Source organism: Lichenostomus cassidix, chromosome 19 (assembly GCF_008360975.1).
Source record: "Lichenostomus cassidix isolate B80296 chromosome 19, HeHo_3.0, whole genome shotgun sequence".
Taxonomy (NCBI): Eukaryota; Metazoa; Chordata; class Aves; order Passeriformes; family Meliphagidae; genus Lichenostomus; species Lichenostomus cassidix.
The window spans coordinates 3,894,084-3,915,330 of NC_139499.1; the positions used below are offsets into that span (position 1 = coordinate 3,894,084).

The window sequence follows — 21,247 nt, forward strand, 5'->3', positions numbered from 1 at the left end:
ATAATCGACTTGTTCCACTTATTTCACAGTTGTCAGGTCTGTAATATATTGAGTTGAGAAGTCGATGTGACAGTGAGCAATGGGCAAGTGGACTTGAGAAGTGGTGATGCTAAAAGAAATATTCCAAAAAGAAAAGCTTTATCCCAGCAGGTTAGGCTTTTCCATGTTTCCAAAGCCATTTCCTCTGCAGAGAAGGCACTTGTCCCAGGCTCAGTGGCCTCAGAGAGCCAGTGTCTCCTTTAAGGCCAAGGGAGGCAGAGATGAACTGGGACTGGCAGAGCCTGTCCCTGCCTGGAGTGCTGAAGTAGCTGGGTGCTGGGATTTCCTGGGAAAACATCCTCTTTCCCCCAGGAACAATCACCCTCAGCCCCAGTGCTCCCCAGCAGAGCTCACCCCTGTGCTCTGCAATTCCCCAGTGGGGTGCAATGAACTCACAGCCATCCACAGCCTCTGTGCTTTCCCCAGCAATGAGCAACTCCCCCCCAAGCTTCCCATTGGGGCTGTTTGCCCCCACATTTCGGTCTGCCTCATTCAAATCCAGTCTCTTTCTCAGTGATATGTGTTTAAAGTGGTGTCTGCACCACTCTGCTGAGCATCCCTTGATGTGACCCCAGCTCGCCCAGCCCCGCTCACAGCCCAGCCCTTCAGGAAATGCTGGAAATACTTCGAAATGCGCCCAGCCCAGCCCAGTGCAAGTGCTGGGAGCGAGCCAAGCCTCTGCTGTCCGGCCTCACCACGGGAGGGGGCCAAGCTGGGCGCCCTTCTGCTCCGTGGGTCAGCTCCGAATTGCTGAGTTGGGCTCTCTGTGCCCCCCTTCTTTCTCCTGACCCTTTATCTGGGGCAGCTTTTGGGAGACAGAGTAGGACGCAGGTTCAGGACACACAGTCTGAGGTGGCTGCTCTGTTAGGAAAGATGATATACCAGTCCTAATTCCTAAATTCTCTCCCGGGACCACCACCATCTCTTCCATCCCACTGTCGCCCCCAGGGATGCCTTGTGGTCGCTGCTGCTCCATAGCCCTGCCTGCAGCCTCTCTGTCCCCAGGGAAGGCCCCTGCCGGGTGAGGGAGCATCCCTCACGGGCTGATGGCTTCGTCCTGGTGGCATGTGGGCTTGGCAGCGGGGTGGCCCTGCACCCTGTCCCACCCCCACACCATGTAGGGCACCCGCTGCTCCCAGCCCAGAGCTTATAGGAAGAGGAAGCCCCATCCCTGCACAGAGGAGGAAATCCGACAGCCCAGATGTGCACAGAGGCACGCCGATAGCATTATTTTATTTTTTTTTTCTCTGCAAACAGAGGAGCTGCCGGAGCGGCGGCGGGCACAGCCCAACCCAGGCGCGGTGAACAGGCGGGAGGCTGCGGCACAGCCCTGGCACAGCCATGGGGCAGAAGTGCATGGACAAGGTGTCCTCCTTCCTCTTCGAGTATGACACCCCTCGGATGGTGCTGGTGAGGAACAAGAAGGTGGGACTGACCTTCCGGCTGATCCAGCTCATCGTCCTGGCGTACATCATCGGGTAAGGCTCCCCAGTGCCTGCCTTCCCTAAAATTCATGCTTTGCCACTGGGTTAAAATGTAACGGAGAGAGAGGGGCTCCTATATCCCCTATATCCCAGTGCAGGGGGCTTACTGCTGATGGCATCACATTCCTCTGGCTGTGGCTGCCCCAGTGTCCCACCATGGCGCTTTCAGATGGCTCCTTAGTCCCCATAGTGTCCCCAGAAGCTGCTGTGCCTGCAGGCTGGAGGTTTATCCCTGCCCAGCCCTGCTCCGCACACCGGGGCCCCATCTTCTCACTGAAGAGCATTCAAATCCTGCTCCAGCTGCTGGATGGTGGCCTGAGAATGTGTTGTTATTTTTATTTTCATTTGTATTAAATAAGAGGCATCTGGGGCCAGTGCAGTGATTTGTGAGACCCAAACGGCTCAAGACAGGGCCATAAATCTCCCTGTCCACCGCTCTGACGCTGCAGCCGAGACGGAGCCTGGCTCCAAAATTCCTGGTCTGCTTTGCTTCTGGGAGGCAGCTCCAAGAGCCAACACAGTGCAAGGGCAACTGCTTAAAAAAGGCAGAGAGTAGAGCAGGCGGGATCAGAGCCAGGTGAGGATGTGTGTCCTCAGGTGCCCCAGGGCTGCTCCTGCCCTGCCCCTCGGTGTGTGATGATGTTATGGGATGGGATGTGATGGTTGGTAAGACTTTGCTGTGGCTCCATGGGCTCAGCTCTAGAAGGAGACCAGCACCTTTTCATGGGGAAGGGCTCCAGAGCAGGAGGTTTGAAGGGAGAGAGGTTGTCTGGCCATGAATTGGAAAATCTGGGAATTTTTGGGGTGCAGAGTGTCTCATGCAAAGGAAAGGCAGTGGCTCCCAGGGCTCAGTGCTAGCAAGTCGCTGTAGGGAGCAGAGGTCCCCATCCCTCCTTTTAGCACTGACAAAGGATAAAAACCTTCCCAGGGGATCAGTGTGGGACCCCCACATTGGTCCCACCTGCTCATCAGTGCTTTGTCTCCCAAGGTAATCCTCATCCCAATCAGCAGCCAAGGTCTCAAGGAGGCTCTGTTGTAGAGTTTTGCACTGGTGTTAATGGGAGCAGCTTTGTCTCTCCTAAGGACTGAGCCTGTGAAGCTCCAGGGCTCCAGTCCCAAAAGCGGCCAGGGACAGCTGCTCCTGTGTATGGGGAAATGGCACAGAGGGTTGTGCAGAACAACTAAGGAAACATGGCTTAAGCAACTTGGCTAAACTGAGACAGGCAACCAGGAGGCAGCAGGAAGAGAACCAGCCAGGGGGTGACAGCCAGTGGCAGAGGGAAGGAATCTGGCATGAAGTTGCTGTAATTCCCAAGTTTTTCATGGTTTTATGGGGTTGGGCTCCCCTAGCAAGGGGCTATGAGTGCAGCTGCCCACAGCCCTACCAGCCCCTGGCATCCCCACACTGCCCACAGCATTGCCCACAGCACTGCCCACAGTTCTCTGCCCTCATTGACCCACTATGCCTGAGATTTTCTCTCCTTTGAAAGCCATTTTGGCAGCCAAATATGTATTTATTTACCATTCTCCCTGCTTTGGTCCCCACTTGGCAGCAGGCACGGGATGCTCATGGGAATGTGTGCCAATGCATGACTCTGCTGGAAGGATATGGGTAGTGCCATCAGTGCCCACAAGTGGGCCAACCCCCCTGTGAGACCCCATGTCACCCCTGGGGAGCAGTTCTTTTTCCTCTGATAACTGTGATAAGGTGGTATCACAGCTGGCCAGGCCATGCCTGGTGCTTTCTGGGTTTCGCTTCCTGAAATCTCACATGCAATGGGGTGCGAGCTGAACCACAGGATGGGGCTGGTAAGGGAACAGGGCTTGGTGGCACTGCCACAATGGGGAGTGACACCAGGGGACTTTTACAACCTGGGAAGGACTTGCTGCAATATTTACAGCCTCATGGGGAAATGCTGGTTTTTTTGCCATGACTTTGGCTTTGAGGCAGGGGAGGTGGTGCTGCCCAGCCCTGTGTGCCCACAGTCACCTCTGCCAGGAAGGGATGAGGTGACAGGAAGGGATGAGGTGACAGCAGCAGAGTCTGTGCTGGACGCAGATCTAGGGAAACGTTCTGCTGCTGGCGCTGCCCAGTTCACAACCTCCTGCAGCCTTGAGAAAATTGAGGAAGATGCCCACTGTAACCAGTGTAACCCAGTATGATCTTCTGCCCTGGAGGACGATGTTGGAGCTGGGTGCCCCAGCTGGGGTGGCAGCAGTGCTGAATTTCTGCTCCCATCCCCAGACACTAGAGCAGATGCCATCCCTGAGGTCCCCTTGCCCTCAGTCCTGGGATGTCAATGGGGTTGCAAGCCAAAAAGCTTTATCCCTGAGAGATCCCCACAAAGTCCAGCACCACTAGGGAAAACTTCCAGGCAACACCTCGGGTTCCCCATTTCCCCCCTGCCCATCAGCCAGGTGTTAGAGGTGAGGTTGATACACCAGGCTGGTGTCACAGGCTGTCCCACGGGCAGTGTGCTGCCTCTGTCACAGCCAGTGGGACCAATGCCCGCTGCGGTGGGGACAAAATCCAGATCGCTCCTTTTTTAGTGCCGGGAATGCTCCGCGCCGCCGGCAGCACTACCCGAAATGGTTGCTCGCCCATGTTTACAGTCTCCCTGAGTCAGAGTTAATCCAGCGGCAGCTTGTTTATGCTGTAGGTTAAATAGTGTCAGGAGTCTGCCCTAATGACTGTGTGATGGGCTGGGAAAGGCAGGGAGAGCCCTGTTCTGGCCACAGCAGTGTCCCTAACCCTGCTGCTGCAGCCCTCTTGCACATACGGCCATGGCTCCCCATTCCCTCTGCTGGATGGGGAACAGTGGCTCTGGATGTGAGCCATGTCCAGACTCAGCTCTGTGCTGGCCTTGGAGGCATTGACTTTTGGAGAAATCCTATGCAGTGGATCAGGAGATCAGGAGTGTCCATGTGGGTCACTGAGACCACCAAGCTGCAAACCTGCTGTAAGCTTTAACCCCAAATGATTGGCTACCGTGCTCCACCTGCCTTCACACAGCCTCAGCCACAAAATGCATCCCAGTTCCCAGAACACACTATCCTGGCATGAAGGTCGGGTCCTGCAGCTACCACATGCCTCAGAAAGGGTGGGAAAGTTCACCAACATGTCCCTCATCCAGTGGGAGGAAACTTGACAAATGATCCCCCAGGTGAGACTTGGTAGAAAAAGCCCCAGTCCACAGGTGTGTGCTGAGAATTGGAGGAGTGCTGATGGCCATGATCACTCTGCCACCTTTCCCTGTCCAGGTGGGTGTTCCTCTACGAGAAGGGCTACCAGTCTCAGGACAGCATCGTCAGCTCAGTCTCGGTGAAGTTGAAAGGGCTAACGCTGACCAACGAGAGTGTCCTGGGCCCTCACATCTGGGATGTGGTTGACTATGTTTTCCCACCCCAGGTAAGGAGTCAGGGTGGGTGGGTTAGGGATTTGTTTTTGTCCCAGTGTCTGCTTTTCCCCATGTGCTGGCATGCAGATGGGTCCTCAGGATAGGCTTTCTATGGGGCTAACCATGGCAGGGTGTTCCTGTAGTGGAAAGGAGGTTGCTCCTGTCACAAACTTCTGCCCAGATGCTCTCTGGGGAGCATTTTGTACTTGGGACCCACTATGGCTGATGAGGCACATTGGAGGCTGCCTCCAAAAGGATCAAGATTCCTCCAGTGCCTCCAGACCACCATCTCAGGCAGCAAGTGGGGTCCTCCACTGTCCCTGGGGCTGGTGGCACTGCAGGTCCCCAGCCAGGGACAGGCTCCTCACAGAGGAGACCGTGTGCTGGCTGTGAGCTTGTTGGCTGTGTCTCCACAGGGGGACAACTCGTTTGTGGTGATGACCAACTTCATTGTCACTCCTGGACAGAAACAAGGAAACTGCCCAGAGGTAAATGCACTGGCTTCTTTCAGAGGTCTCAGCTTCTGTAATTCAGGGAGGGTTGTGGTAGTGGCACTGGGGAAAGACTTTTCCTGACATTGGAAGGTTTAGTAAAAGCTTGAGCCTAGCCCCATATTACTGTTCCTGACTACTGTGTGCTACGTGAAGACTTTTATCCCGCTGAAAAACAAGCAGCATTCATTTAACTTTTCCTCCCTTTGAGATAATCAAACCAGGCAGACTTGAGGCTTAAATGAAAGCATCTGTCTGGAGTCAATAAATCTCCCCTTTTCCCTGCTTTATCTGGACAGCCTTGATTGGGCAGCAGTATATGCACAAGGCTCTGGCTGCAGCAGAGCAGTGTATCCCTCAAGGGAAACGCTGCCTGGTGAGGCAGGAGGGACAGAGGGATGGAAGCTGCAGGGTGGGATGCTGAGAGGTGGTTGCTTTCTCCAAACAGCTGCCAGAGGCTGGGCTGTGCACACGGGACAGCGACTGCAGCAAAGGGAAATACAGCCGTCAGGGACAAGGTATGGCACACAGCCCTGGGACAATGGCACTGGTGTTTCTGGACACACACGCCAAGAAAAGCTGCCTGGCTGGGATGCCATCTGGCTGGGATGCTTTGGACAGGGTTCAGGAAAAGCCTCTGACATGCTGGATGAAGTTCCCACCTGGGCTGGTCCTGCTCTGCTCTTTTGAAAGATAACTGAGTCACAAACAGCTCTGCCAACAAAAGGTTAATCAGGGCTAAGCCTTTTCCCCCAAACTGCTGCCGGCTTATCAGCTCAGCATTTTCTTAGGTGTGTTTTAACAAGAAAAATCCCCAGCTGCTTCCCTGTACAGCAGTGTAAGAGAAACTGCTGCCCTGAGCTGAGAGGCCACAATTAATTTCCTGTTTTAGAAAGGTGCCAAAGCCCTGAGAATATTTTGCCTTGAATACCTGTGGCAGAGCTGAAGCCCCAAGCAGATCCCATTCATTCCAGCATGAGGCTGAGATTTCACAGGATCCAGGGGTGTGAGCAGCTGTCTTCCCCACAGGGCTCATGACTGGCAAGTGTGTGAATTTCAATAGTACTGTGAAGACCTGTGAGATCTTTGGCTGGTGCCCTGTTGAAGTTGATTACCATGTTCCCAGGTAAGGAATGATGTTGTTGCCCTCTTTCCCACACGAGCTGCACTTGGTGTCGGGCAGACCGAGTTGGACCCCTATAGGATGTGGCTAGGACAGCCTCCATTGTGAAAGACCAGAAAGGGAAGGGATGGGATCACCATTTTTCTGGGTCAGCCTGTCCCAGTGTGGGTTAATTTGCACAAAATGGGGCTTTCTTTAGAGCCTGGAGAGCCAAGTCATGGATACATGTCTACACTTGCTTTCTTCAGCCCTGCCCTGCTGTCAGAAGCGGAGAAGTTCACCTTGTTCATCAAGAACAGTATCACCTTCCCCAAGTTCAAGGTGTCCAGGTAAGGAGAAGCTTGGGGGTACAACTTCTGGTTGGTTCCTCCAGCTGTGTCCCTCAGAGGAAACCATGGGTTCAGCCGGATGTATGTAACTGGATGCTTGGTATAGAGGATTGCATACCTCATCAGTGATCCCAGGACTGCTCTAACTGCTGCACTGAACCCCAGACTAGCTCACAGCAACTGAGACATTTCCCTCCCAAATCTGCCGCACCTCAGCTGCTAACTGTAGTTACTGGGAAGATTTCTGGAATTACCCTCTCCTGAGTTACCCCCATGAGATGCACATGAAAACACAATTTCTCTGATTCTCCATTTTTCTTCTCTGAAGACAGCGTTAAAATACTACATGACCAAGACAAGCTTGGTCCCCCAGTGTCCCTCTTAACACCACAGATTCCACCTGTTTCAGCAAAGGGTGGGGTTGGCCCCTTCCTGTCAGCACTGGGGGAAGAGCTGCTGGCTGAAGGCACACTCCTAAGAGGATTTGTGAGGGCACTGATTATATATCTGATTTGGAACAAATTACCAGAAGCTATTTGTGCTGAAGACAGCGGATTCTTCTGTCTAAGCTGATCTTGTCCCCATGCTGCAGCCAAGGTTAAATGTCTTGGCAAGCAGCACGATTGGCAAAGTCTTAGGTGACCTCACAGTGCACCCCAAGATGTGGCTGGGAGAGGGGATCCCCCAGCAGCAAGGAGAGGTGCTCTGAGTGAGGGCAGGCTAAAGGGGCCACAGAGAGGGAGCAGGTCCTGGCAGTGACAGTGGCCAGGTTGGCTTCTGTGGGACTTGTTGTGCCAAACCCAGCTGGGCTGTGGGGAAACTTCCTGCCTTTGATCACTGCTGACAATTAACTGCTCAGCGTCAGTGATGGGATGAGGTTGAGCAAGGCACGAGGCTTACAAAAACATAGGCTTCACAGAGAGGCTGTTTTTAGGCAAAAGAACAGAATGGGATGGAAGGCAAGTTGTCTTTTTCACTCTTGCTGGAGGAGATAGAAAACTCCAGCTAACTGTAAAAGCTTTATGATACACACACTATCTATGAGATGTCCCAGATAAGAAGTTTTGGTGCATGGAGCACTGCCGAGCAGACAAGCTGGCATGTGAATGGGAAAGGGTCCCCACAGATCCTTTTCCACCCAAATTACTGTGTTACTGAGAATCTTTCTCATTCTCTTTTCACTCACAGACGCAACTTGGTTGAGAGTGTTACCAAGCAGTACCTGAAGAAATGCACTTATCACAAAGTCACCGATTCCTTATGCCCCGTGTTTGAACTGGGATACATAGTGAAGGAATCGGGTCAGAATTTTACCTTCCTGGCTGTTAAGGTACTTCAATTTCAAATTACATTCCTTCTGTTGATGGGAGAGGGACGCTGGCAGTACAATCATCCCCAGCTGTTGAGATGATTTTCTATTTTCTCAAGAATTCTTGAGAAAACAAGTGTCAGAATTAGCTCGTAAAGATTATGAATCTCCTTGGACATTGCCTCATATTTACTCCTTTCTTGGAAACTCTTGAGAAGATTTGACCCACTGGCAGTAAATCCCAGGGTTCAGCTTGTTTTATTTTGAGCAATTAATAACTAGAGCTGTGTGGCCAAATCCCATCTGATTGAGATTGGAAATCCCAGCTGGATGGTCAAATATTGGTCACTGCACAGTGCAAACTGCAGCCTTTCCCCACGCTCCAAAATGTAGCTTTGCCCAGCACTCCTCAGGCTGGTGTGTGGGAATATCTGCTATCTCTGCACTGCAGATCCTTGTGATAACTTTGCCAGGCATTGAATAAAATCAGAGGCTTGCATATATGAACATATATTGCATGGATTGGATCAGATGGCCCAGAGAAGCTGTGGCTGCCCCATTCCTGGCCAGGGTGGACAGGATTTGGAGAAACCTGGTCTGGTGGAAGGTGTCCCTGCCTGTGTCAAGCAGTTGGAATGAGATGGTCTTCATGGTCCCTTTGACACAAACCATTCTAAGATTCTATATATTATAGATGCAAAAATACAAGCCTCTGGGGAACAGATATTTACAGCCCGGAGTGAGCTCAGGAGTGACTCCTGCATTTCCTGAGCAATCTCTTGGGCAAAGTCAGGCAAGGGAAGGCTGTCCCGTGGGGACCAGAAGGGATCTGTGGTGAGCACTGTTCCTCAGGACCATGCCTTTGACACAGGATTCTGATCAGGAACAAGAGGACACGAATCTATTTGTGTATCCAGCACTCAGGGCAGAAACAAGTGCCTCTGCAAGGGGTTATGTACAAAGCCAAGACTGCCCAGGAAGGCTGAGGCAGCAGTGGGGTCCATACACCAGGAGAGCCAGGACACCTTACGGCATTGAGACAGGAGGGAAAGCATTTCTCTGTGCTGGCCAGGTCCAAGGAGGACCAAGACAACCTTGTGACTCCCCTCTTGGCTGCAGGGTGGAGTGGTGGGCATCACCATAGACTGGAACTGTGACCTTGACTGGCCCCTGCGCTACTGCAAGCCCATTTACCAGTTCCATGGCCTTTACAATGATGACAGTAATGTTTCACCAGGGTTCAACTTCAGGTAAGGAAATACCTGTTAATTCTCCAGGCATAATTCAGAGGTGACAGCTCTCAGGTTCCCACAGCACTCAAGGGATGTGGAAGGTCAGAGGCTGTTCTCCAAAATGCTCCCTACCTTTGCAGTACCAGACAGCAGTACCAGTGCTCTTTAAAATGGCATGAGAAAACTAGGAATACACCCCTTGGCTTCAAAATTACCCCATTTCCTTTGCATCTCCTCCCCCTTGCAGGGTGTCCTGCTTGGCTGAGCTTTTGGGAAACCACTTGAAAGACTGGAGATGGTGCAGGATTATCTCACCTGTTCCCTCAGTCTATCCTCTGCTCTGTGTGACACTGTCACTAGTGCTGCACCAATTGCATTTGGGGACATCAGATCAAACAGCATGAGCAGGAGCTGGAACTCCAACCTGCAGGCAGGAAAACTGAGGCACAGAAAGGAGAGGTGCCAACAGCTCAGGTCCCTCAGGGGGTTTAAAGAGAAGGTCAGGAGCAAGTCTGTGATAGCACATTCCCAGGTTTTTCACCAAGATCCTGATGCTGTTGGACTGCAGGGGCTGTTAGACACCCTGGCAGACCATTAACACTCACCATCCAATTGGACAGATATGCCAAATACTACAAAGAAGATGGGATGGAAAAGAGGACACTCTACAAGGTGTTTGGGATCCGGCTCGACATCTTGGTGAATGGCAAGGTAAGGGTGGCCAGGCACCAGGATCACCCCTGGGTCCTGAGACAGCAATGCCATGTCCTTGGGAAGGTAGCAGCTCTGTAACACAGCACCAGGGTCCTGTGGGATTGGGAAAACTTGTGTGAGTGCTTTCCTTGGGTGCTGGCCCACTCACAGGAGCTCCTGGGAAGTACTGGGGAAGGGAACAGAGGGGGAAAACATGTTTTATAGGTCACATCTTTCAGCTGCAGCTTGGTCAGTGGTTTTGTCTAAAAAACATTATGACGGGGGGGACGGGGGACAGACCTGTGGAAACTCAAAACCTTCTACTGATATTTCCAAAAGCTGAACATTTTCATTTTTCTATTTTGTCTTTTTCGTCCCACTGGGAGGGATGAAGACTTTCCTCATGGTGTTCCCACTGGGAATATTTAAAGCGTATACTTGTATTTGGTTGCTTGATTTTGGTTGGGTTTCTAATATTAAAAATACAGGAAGAAAAGTAGCTTCAATTTATTTCAGCCTAAAGCCAACCTACAATATTTTTCTTTTGGCCAGCTCTTTCCCATCTCCTGTTTCTCTCTGTGCTGTGGTTGTGGTTTGGGTTGCTGTGGGGGACTTTTGCTGAGCCCCACCTACAGCTACAGCACCTTTTTTATTTTTTTCCCTGGGCTGACTGTAACTTATCACCTATTTTCTCTGACTTTATCCAGGCCGGCAAATTTGACATCATCCCGACCATGACCACAATTGGCTCTGGAATTGGTATTTTTGGAGTGGTAAGTTCAGATATTTCCAGTCTCTATATGGAGACTCTCAAATTATTCTTCTTGCCTGTGACATCCGTGGGAAGTGTCCTTGAGCTGCAGTGAAATACTGACTATTGCTCAGGGAACCAGGGGATGGGCAAAAGGGGGAAAGGAGTTGCTCTCCTGCCTTGCTAGCTCAGGAAAATAGATTCCTGTTGGTCCCTGGCTGATGTGAATTCTGCCCTGCTGAGGAAGGGAAGGCTGGCTCTCTTGGCAGGTCTTGGTATCCTGATAGTTTTGAGCTAGAGCTGGCATTGAGGGGGAGGTCTGGAGGTGACAGGCAGTATTTCATGCAGGACAGAAACCCAGCATCCTGTTTGGTAATGGTCGTTAATGGTTTGGGCATGGCTCAAATGTTGTGCTCTGTACCTACCTAAAGTGGAAACACTTCATTTCTGTTGACTTAAATCACCCACTATTGAACCCAGCACGTTTCAGTTCTGTCCTAAATGGACATTTGGAGACTTCAGCAACTGCCATGTTGTGAGATGAAGCAGAAGTGACCCTAAATGGTGGGGCAAACTGGGACAAACAGTGGTCCAGGTGAGCTTGGAGGGCAGCTCCAACCCTAACTGCACTTTGATTTAAGGCCTCTGTCCTCTGCGACCTGCTCCTGCTGCATTTTCTCCACGGACGAGACTATTACAAGCAGAAGAAATTCAAATATGCAGAACCGGAGCCTGTAAGTAACAGCAAGTGCCTGCCCTGTGGAGGCTCTTGTGGGGGAGTGTGGATGTGTGCATGAGTAATGATGCTGTAACACAAACATCCACACTGAGGGGCAACCAGGCGCCTTCCTGAGCCCTTGGGACGGTTGGAGACTGGGATCCATGCATGTCTTCTCCACAATTGCTGACATCTTGTGTATGACTCACTGTTAATAACTTTATTCTCTCCCTTTAACCCCAGATATTCTGGTATCTGGTAACACTTGCATTGCTTTAAGGGAAGGAGGGGCAGACCAGTGTTTTAGCAAACTAGAAAATGTCTCTTTTTCTGCTCTTTGAAAACATCTCCATGACTGTGGAGTGTTTCATGGCCTTTAATAGGACACCAAGACAGCTCCCCTCAAATTCATCTGAAAATACACACTGGGGGTTAGGAGTTGCTGCCCAATCACATTTTTCCCTGGCATTAAAAAGGAGCAGGTCTGTAAAAGACACCTTATTTTCTCTCATTTAACCCCCAGTCAAAGTCACATAAGAAGGAAAAGGAGCCAGACAACACACAGTGAGAGGTGAGTGGTGATTCCCCAGCCCTGCTGGCATACAACTGGGTGGGCATGAGGGCTATAGGTCTTGGGGCTATCCTGAGGCCCCTGGGAAGGCAGGAGGGTTCCTGGGAAGGCAGAAGGGCTCCAGGGAGGCTTGGAGGAGATCTGAGATGTGGGCTGTAATGTCTAACATGGGGTCAACATTTCCCAGCATAAGCAATTGCATGGGGCAGTGCTGGATGCAGGATATGTGACTGACATCACATCTTCTATGGCAGCATCTCTTGAAGAAGGGCAGGGGGGGAAAGACACCAGAAATCACTGTACACCTCTCTCTCTCTCTGCAGAAACCACACTGACTGACAAACCTGCACCCCTCTTCCTCCTCCTCTTCTCTTAAAACTCGGTTGCCATCCCCAGTCACCTCCCTGGGCCAGCCCCAAGACCAGCAGGAGCCGCATCCAGCACCAGCTCATGGGAAGGTGGTGCTCTGCAGCCAGGGCAGGGGCCAGCCAGCCTGGCACATGGCCTTTGGTGGGACATGCCACAACGCTGTGGATGGGTCAAACTAAAGGATCTAGGGCCCTCTGCCAGCCCTGCTGCAGGGCACTGGGTCTGCTGCCATTGCAGGCCCTTCAGAAGGGCTCCCATTGTGCCCTGTCTGGTGTGCCAGGGCCGTGCCAGGGCACCTGCACCTGATGCCCCTGGGGAGAGCACAGCTGCCTCTTCCTTCCCAGACACCCTTGGACAGCTCCAAATTGAGAAGGGGAGGGAAGGAGAGCTGGCAGGAACCATGCCCAGCCCCTCTGCCTGGGAGGAAAATGGTTATTTTGTAAGGATGTATTTTATTAAAGAAATAAACCTTTAGTTTTTCTACTACATCCTTTTGTGGTGCCTATGCTTGCACCAGAGCATGATGTTTGCAGTGGTTTCTGGGGTTTTATGAATGCAAAGCAATCCCATCAGTGATGATTTCTTCAGAAACTGCCCTCCCGGGCAGGGCCTCTGGCCACCAGCAGGGGCTGTTATCAGCGTTGTCACTTGGGTTTCCTCCTCAGACAGGCTGGCTGGCAGGGAGCACTGGCACACTGCCGGCCATGGCGATCTGCTGTCCTGTGCCAGCTCTGCCTCTGCTGCCCACACCGGTCAGTGTTAGCTGGTCAGAATGGACTTTCTCAGCAGCAGCCTCACAAACCAGCTCTTTGCACCCAGGAACTAAACTTCCCTCTCTGCTAGAAGGTTTGTACTGCTCAGCACATGTAACTGGACATCACGGGCTGTGCTCAAACCCCACATCCCTGTGAGCAAACCCTGCCCTATGCTGCTGGCTCTGTTTCATTCTCCAGGATACATCAGCACTGAGTTCTGCACAATCCCTCTCTGAACGTCCTTTTTTATCTCCTGGGGAAAATTTTGCCTTGGTTGCCTCAAAAGTGGACCCCAGCTACCGTGAAAAGTCAGTGGAGAAGCTGTAGGGCAGTAATACTGCCAGAGCCTGCAGGATGGACGCACTGCTCCGGGGTTTTAAGGATACAAGCATTTGCCACAGACAGATGCAGGTGATATTTGATCATAAGCTCGACAAATATTTCAAGTCATACATTCAAGCCATGCGTTCCCAGGGGGAGATTATTTGCTCTCAGCAGGATGCCTCAGCTTTCACAGGCAGGGTGGGTTTTTGTAAGGTTACCCATGGTTAACTTTTCCACCCTTTCCTGTCCTGCTGTCCTGTGTCAGAGAGGTGCCAGGTGCTTACAGTAAGGATGCAGAGAGGGTAGGGGAAAGCTGCCTGGTCTCTGGAGGAGTCGGTGCCTGTTCAGCGGGGGTTGGGGGATCCCCCATCTCCCCGGGGGACTCTCCTGCATCGGCCATCGAGGCCAAGCACTGCACGGTCCCATGCGGTGCCACGGTGCAGCTCCCCAGCAAGCTGCCACCAGCAGAGGGGACTGCAAGACCATTTCACGCAGACGCGCCTGAGGAAAAGCCAGTTTCCAGACAGAGTGAAACAAGAGTGTTCAGGTAACCTTTCGCAGCCACTTACACCGGGTCAATCTCCGGTCAAAACTTAAAATAACGAATGCAAGGCTCCAGGTAGAGCTGCGGGGTGTTTCCGCCTGCTTAATCTTTCAAGCTGCTTGTAATGCAAAGCCCCTACTCTTTCCTAGGAAGAACTAAAAGGCAGAATATGAAATCAGGAAAACTGCAACTTGTAAATGATCCCCTCTGGTAGCTATTCTAAACTTCTGAGCTGGGATGCCTAAAAGTCCCAAGGCTGCTTTAAAAATCATGGAAGGATTTATTTCATCTCTTTAACTTGTTTTTTAAAATGCACAATCTTTGCAGATCCTTTGCTTTTCATTCATAATTTCTGCAACCAGAAGAATGAGATACTGCAATTTTAAATTTTTCCCCAAAACAAGCTCCTCCCCAAAGCCAGGGGTCCCAGGCCCTGTGGCTCCCAGGTGGGTGCCAGAGTCACTGCTGTCTGGAGGAAACTGAGCAAGTGTCAAATTTTAGCATATGCTGGTCCCCTCTGCTGTATGAAAAGGCAGGGGAAGTCCAGGGCACTTGTTTCAGGCCTTCCTTTTGCCAGAGGGGCTGGAGCTGGTGTTCAGGGGTTGGAAAGCAAGGAGGAAGGTTGCTCTGTTCAGCCCCTTGGGGAGCCTTCCTTGGTACAGATGCTCCACTTCAGCATTGCAACTCCCAGCCCCCTCCCAGTGTCTTCCACTGTGCCAGAACTCACGCCAAGTTACTGAAGGATAGGACACAACAGTCAAAAGCTAGAACCTCACAAATGGAAATGCTCCCAGGTTAAGACACCTGGTGTTGCAAGTCCCAGCAGGGAAGTGTGGGTAACCCGCAGGGTCATATTCCTGTCCTCTTGGTTTGACCTGATCTTGGTCTGAGGGACAGAGGAGAGTTTACTGTTATTAGACAGAAGTATTTCTTTGTGTTGTGGCCAGAAACAACTGCATTTGAAGCTGTTAAGATGTGGTCAGTGTGTCCTCTGACCTCTGAGAAGCAAGATCAAGTGTTCAGTATCCCAAAGGGATTTGGTCACTGTGTCAAGATCCCTTCAATGACAATTTGCTGTGCTGCTTTCCATTCATGCTGTGGCTAACTGAGGGTTGGGCTGTTTGTGGGGTTTTATTAACTCCTTGTTTAATTGCATTTTGTTTTTTTTCACAATTATTAATGAATAGAAAAATACTAATAGAAAATGAACTTTCAGCAATTCAAACACTGTCCCAGAAAGAATATATATTATCCAGCTAATCCCTAATCTTTACAATCAGCAGGAACAGCCCCTTGTATGTGATGGTGTCAGTGCTCCAAAGGTCTAACAGAGGACTCTTGCCTTGATCATGGGTGTTGGATAACAAAAGCAAGCAATGAGTACAGTGTGACTATTCCCATTTTATAGAAAGGGAAACCAAGATACAAGCAAATAATTCTTGAACATGGATTTAAATGTAGTGAGAATTTTCTGCTTCTGACCATCTTTTGTTATCTGTAAAGGCTACTAGGCTGGACCTTGCACAGATATATCTTTTCACTCCCTCAGGCATGGTTATTTTGAAAAAAATCAAGTCGTACAGATATTCCAGAGGAGCAATTACAGAAAAACTTATTTGGCAACAATTATGCTGGTTAGTGATTCTGCAGAGATGAGGAATTATATTTCAATCTCTGCAGAGCTGGCAACATTTAATCATTATGTTTGTGCTCAATTCCCAGCACAATGAGGCCCTGATTTCCACCTGGTGCTTCCAGACACTGTAACAAGGCAAATTAAAATGAGTAACACTCAAGCAGTAGATAACTCCTTTCCTGTGCAACCTCTCCTCTTTTTAAGCCCACTCATTCTTTCTATGGCACAGCAGACTCCGTTATTTTTAACCCAGTCCTCCTCTTAGGACATTCTTGGATTTTTCCCTAAAAAAGCACCTGCCTTTCTGGTTACACTATTTCCCTTTCTCTTTTGCTGTGGGAGCATGTTTTCAGTTGGATAAATCCTCTGGCTGATACACAGTGAAGGACTGGCAGGAACGTGCATATCCTCCTAGCTCTGAAAGATGCTTTTATTTCCTTCTGTCCCACACCTGGTCATTCTCAAGCCAGACTGTGCTGGGTGGCAAAAGGAGCTTGGCCATTCAAGCACTTGACATCTGCAGCTCAGCCTGCAACCACCATCCTGGGGACAGAGAGGTTGTTACAGTCCATTTTCACTGTTGCCAGTCCTGTATTAATTATGCCACACTATAAGCTTTGGCTTTCTTCGGTGAAGTGCTCTCTCCTTCTGTTATCTATTTCTAATTGCTTTATTGCCTTACTTTAGAAAGCGTAAAATTCAAAAGTGTCCAAATGGGTTCTGAAATATAGCAACAGCGAGGTCACCTGATGGGCTTTTCAGCAGGGGTGAATCAGGATCGCTTCAGTGAACAGGGCTCTGCCAACCAGTACCAAGCATGGATCCTGCTCAGCTGTATGGCACCACAAAGAGATTTCCTAAAAAAACGATGGTTTTAAATTTTTTTTAATCTAAGCATAATAGTGACATGCCTGGGGAAATGTAAGCTCTCCCCTCATAACTGTAACTCAAGGCCAGGTTAAATAAACACGTTCCCAGCCCTTGCACCCAAAAAACATGTGCAAAATCAGTTACCAACCAACTATATTCAATCATTATTGAACAGAAATATCAAAGTCTTATTTTAACATTGTTATACCCATCATGGTCTAAGCATCAGAGAGACATTGTCTGTGACTCTCTTTCCACTGGCCACAGCTGCTCTGCAGTGTAATCACCTGTGTGTGATGAAAAGGGAAAATGAGGCGCGTGATTTGTTTTGGGTTTTTTTCTTTTCTGGAAGAAACAGCAGGTTCTGACTGAGCTGAGCCAACCAGATTCTTTCATTAAGTGAAGTGCTTGCAGTCCTTGCCAGAGTTGATAGTTTCAAACCTTCATACTGGTGCTAAACTCTGCTTCAGACATCATCGTAATTGAACTGCCTGGTGCTAAAGAAGGCAGATCTTTAGTGGACAAATATCATCACTTTCCAAACAGTCAGCATCTTGTAAACCTCTCAAAGCCAAATGAATCACACCAAATGACTTCCAAAATCCTTGCAAAACTTCCTCAGCAATAATTAAGGCAAGAGGAGCAGGAGGCTGAAAGGTTCACTTATTGTTCAGGAGAAGCTGAGCTGGCCCTGCATGAGCAAGGCCCTGCTTGATTAAATTGAAAGCCTCTGTGCAACAGGTCAGAGTTTTGGCTTACACGGTCTTTCAGAGCATCTCTCATGCCCTGGAGCCACAGGAGCACAGTCCCTCCACAGGCACAGCCACATTCCTGGGTCCTGGGCACATACTATACTCCCAGGCATCCAAGAAGGAGGTTGCTGGGGCTTTCACTCAGGGCTGGGAAGAGGCTTTGCTTTTGCTCATGGGTTTGTCTTACTTTTCCTGAGAGTCCACCATGGCAAACACACAGGCTGCTGGCTGTGTTGAGGTGATATATAATCAGAGTCATTAGCTAATATCCAGAGATGCCGGAAGCCAAGAGCTTTGGAAGCACAAACTCAAGGTGATGGTGCTCTCTGCTGTGCTGTTACAATCATAGAATCATTTTGGTTGGAAAAGATCTCTGAGATCATCAAGTCCAACCACAAACCACTGCCACTAAACCATGTCCCTAAGTGCCACATCTGCAGGTTTTGGTCATCCAAAATGCAGCATGCTCTGCCATCTTCTCACTGCTTATCATGCTGCTGTTCACCTGCTCCAAGAGCTCTTCACTGCCCCAGTGCTTCCTGTTCATGGAAGATCTCTTCTGGATTTTATCTCAGATGAGCTGAAAACACAACACTTTGTAGTTTTCTAAAAGGGATCATTTCAGTGAATGTAGCAACTCTTTAGCAGTCGAGCTTTGAACCACATAACATTTCAATTCCAAGAGGTTTTGACTGAAAACTGGCAAAGAGAAAGCACAAATATTTTAGATGGAAATGAAAGAGCATTAGCCCTGAATAAACCTGTTCATCTGGAGAGAGTTGCTCAGCTGCCTGTGACCAGCCAGGGTGACAAAGCACATTTCTGCAGGAAAAGTAAGACATGGACGCACATAGCAAATAGCAGCAGGGTATATCTGACTATAATAAACATACCCACAGAATGACTAAATGAAAAAAAAATCACAGTCTTCACTAGGCTTACAAGATGACTTTGCTGTTTTAATGAATAGCGTCTCGTAATTGCATTTTGATACTTCTCTCAACCCAGTGACAACAGGGGAAGCTTTTCTGAGACGAGAAAAAGAGTTGGTAGTAAAGCACAAGCTGCATTATTAATGTGTTGAGTTATTTCAAGTTATAAAACCCATGGTAAGAAATTAATTTGTTTCCAAAGCAGAGGATTATTTGAGACCCACTGGAAGCAAGCACATGCATTTCTATCTCCTTGTTGTCACAGCAGGAAGGAGCAGCAGTCTGCAGTGGGTTGAGTCAGGCTGTGGATTTAATCCAACTCTTGCTCTCTGACTAAATCCAAGATTCCTGGTGGGGACCCTGACTGTGAGTGGAGTCACAGCAGAGCCCAGCAAGTCCTGCCACGAGTCACTTGTCACAAAATCAACATCTTCACGAATCCCACTGGAAACACTTCACTGCTGGGTGCAGTGGGAACCCCTCGACCCAGGGGTACAGTCAACTACAAGTCAAGAAGGTAAAAGAGAGTGGGAGGGAAAAATAAAGCCAAAATATGAGTCAAACCAAAGACGGCATTTGCTTGTAGGAATTCCTTGAAGAACAGCAGTGGAATTAATTGATCTGCGGCATATCTCCTCATTGCTGTAAGACTGCAGAAAGTGTGTATGGTGAGGTTGGGTGTTCCTACTCTAGACACGGAGCCTGGATGAGAAGATGCTGTGTGCCAGGATCCTGGGTGCCTCCAGCTGTGTCCCTCAGCCGGGGGCCGGTGGGCCCTCAGCTCCCAGCCTGTCAGTGCCACCTTCCCTGGCATATATCTTATATATCTTAGGGAATATTTAGGGAGAATTTCTTTGCAGAAGGGGTGATTAGGCATTGGAACAAGTGGCCCAGGGAGATGGGAGAGTCACCGTCCCCGGACGTGGCTCTCAGCGCTCTGTTCTGTCACAGGCTGGACCCGACAGGTGTTTTCCAACTTAACTGATGCTGAAATTAGCAAAACGTCCCGTGTTTTCACCCAAGACCCCGCGCCCAAGATGTGCTTATGCGCTTCTGGCTGGACACCACACGCCGCCGAAAAAGAGATGATTTTTTTTCACTTTTAAAAAAATTTAGGTTTTTTTTTTTAATTTTTTTTTTAAATCCTTTTCCCCCCAACTCCCGGCGCCTCCTCGCCCCCCCATCTCCCTCACGGCCGCACGAGCGCGCGCCCCGGGAGGCGCGGCCGCCTCCAGCCAATGGGCGGCGCGCGCGCGGGCGGGGCGGGGCGGGGCGCAGCTCGCGCCGGCCCCGCGCGGCCAATGCGGGGCGGGGCGGGCGGCGCGAACGGCGGCGCTGAGGGGCGGACGGGCGGCACCGGCGGGGACCCGGCGGCGGAGCCCGCGCAGGTGAGCTGCCCTCCGGGGACGGGGCGACCGCCGGGAACCGGCTACCCACCGCAGCCGCCCGCCGCGCTGCGAGGCCCTCGGCGGACAGCGACAAGTGGCGCGCGGGGGGCACAACCCGCGGGGACAGCCGTCCCGGCGGCGGCGGAGGGGACGCGGGTGGGACCGGGTGGTCGGCGCGGGTGGGCTCGGGCAGCCGACTCATCCACCGGGCTGCCGGAGCCGCCGCGGTGCGGCCGGGGATGCGCCCGGCAGCTGCAGCTCCGGAGGTGATGGTTCTACCGACCTCAAAAATAAATGGGAAAAAAATTAAAATCCTTCTGAAAAGCTGGGATTCTTAGCAGTTTGACCATCACGCCAGCCATCTCTTGCCCTTTTCTCGAGGGGGCAGAGAAGAAGGTAAGAAGTGCGGAGAGCTCCGTGCAGGTTTGTCACTGCTTGCTAATCCTCCGTGCTGCCCTTGGGATCAGCCTGAGCTCCTGAAGTTTGGGTTTTCCCGTGGGTCAGTGCCTTGGCCTGAGCTGTCCTGCCTGGCCGTGTCTCACAGCACGCACCTGGCAGCCAGGCTGCCGTGAGAGGAGCTTATCTTCCTCTCTGCTTACCTTGGCTCTGAGGGACAATAACCTGCAGCTCTCCAAGGCCTGTGTGCTGTGAACAAGAAAAACTGCTGATCCTGCAGAGATATCACTTTCTTCAGTTGCTCTGATGAGGCTAAAATTACCATTCTGTTGTGGTTGTAACTTATGGGAAAGGTTTTGTTTAATAGGAAACTGTTGCTTTTCTGTTTACAATAGTCTGAGATTCCGCATTAAGCTTCCCATCATGTGTTAACTTCCTCCCTGTGAGGCATCTCTGGCAGCTTCAGTTTGTTCTGGAGTTTGACATGGGATGGCTTTGAAGTGCTGCTTTTGAAACTGGATAAGGCGAGCAGAGAGCTGCTATCTCAGTTGCTTGAAGAGAAAAACCAAAGCCAGTGTGCTGGGGCTGTGCTCCAACATGTTCTGTGCATGGTTTGTTGTGTGTGAGCCCTTTGCTTCGGCTGGGATGCCTGGTGTGAATGGGATTAAACTCCAGGCAGAGCAATAAATTTGCTTTCCTGGGTTTGCTCCCTTGGTTTTTGCCTGGAGAAGGTCAGATCTTAGCAACCAGGAGCGTAAGCACCAGCTCTTATCATTCCAGTGAGGAGTTGAGGCATGTCATGGTTTGATGTGGTCTGAAGGCTGGGCTTTAAGTCACAGTAGGTGCTGTGCCACTGGGTCCCGATGGTTTTCTTTCCTTGAGGGAAGCTGTGTTCACTGGCAAGAAGTGCCTTCTGTGTGGAGCTGTCTCCAGCTATCTCTCCTTGGGTTTGGGATGGCTCTTATGGGGTGGAGTGGGGTATGTGTGAGTGCTCCCAGGACAGTTCCTGGCTCAGCGAGGGTGGGCAGAGCTGCTCATCCAGGTGCTTCTGGAGCAGAGCTGCAAGAGGGCCTCACCTGTCCTGGCATTGCCCCAGAGAGCAGTGAGTTTCCCCATCACTCCACACAGCCAGAAGATGCTGTA

General features: G+C 50.7%; 2 protein-coding genes across 3 annotated transcripts in view; both read left to right on the plus strand.

Moving 5' to 3' along the window:
* The first annotated feature begins 1,171 nt into the window (after nt 1–1,171).
* Nucleotides 1,172–12,993, plus strand: P2RX1 (purinergic receptor P2X 1). Of its 2 annotated transcripts, none has more exons than XM_085078849.1 (13): nt 1,172–1,517; nt 4,785–4,932; nt 5,338–5,409; nt 5,861–5,930; nt 6,442–6,538; nt 6,784–6,864; nt 8,053–8,194; nt 9,293–9,423; nt 10,026–10,116; nt 10,806–10,871; nt 11,491–11,583; nt 12,091–12,138; nt 12,393–12,993. In XM_085078849.1, the coding sequence occupies exons 1-12, from the start codon at nt 1,381–1,383 to the stop codon at nt 12,133–12,135; spliced, it is 1,173 nt and encodes a 390-aa protein (XP_084934975.1). In that variant the 5' UTR covers nt 1,172–1,380; the 3' UTR covers nt 12,136–12,138; nt 12,393–12,993. The 2 variants fall into 2 exon arrangements, with proteins under 2 accessions (XP_084934975.1, XP_084934974.1); XM_085078848.1 differs by having other exon boundaries at nt 1,174–1,517; nt 12,462–12,993.
* Nucleotides 12,994–19,689: 6,696 nt separating this feature from the next.
* CAMKK1 (calcium/calmodulin dependent protein kinase kinase 1) overlaps nt 19,690–21,247 on the plus strand; it is a 90,329-nt gene continuing 88,771 nt past the window's right edge. Inside the window, exon 1 of the mRNA XM_085078851.1 lies at nt 19,690–20,104. The gene's annotated coding sequence lies outside the window, so the exon portion shown is untranslated. The remainder of the gene's footprint in view (nt 20,105–21,247) is intronic.

Excerpts from the sequence above, each read along its gene's own strand:
- P2RX1 (XM_085078849.1), top strand. The coding sequence starts at position 1,381 with ATGGGGCAGAAGTGCATGGACAAGGTGTCCTCCTTCCTCTTCGAGTAT. Across the intron at positions 1,518-4,784 it reads GTCCTGGCGTACATCATCGG|GTGGGTGTTCCTCTACGAGA; the intron begins GTAAGGCTCCCC and ends TTCCCTGTCCAG. Across the intron at positions 4,933-5,337 it reads ACTATGTTTTCCCACCCCAG|GGGGACAACTCGTTTGTGGT; the intron begins GTAAGGAGTCAG and ends GTGTCTCCACAG.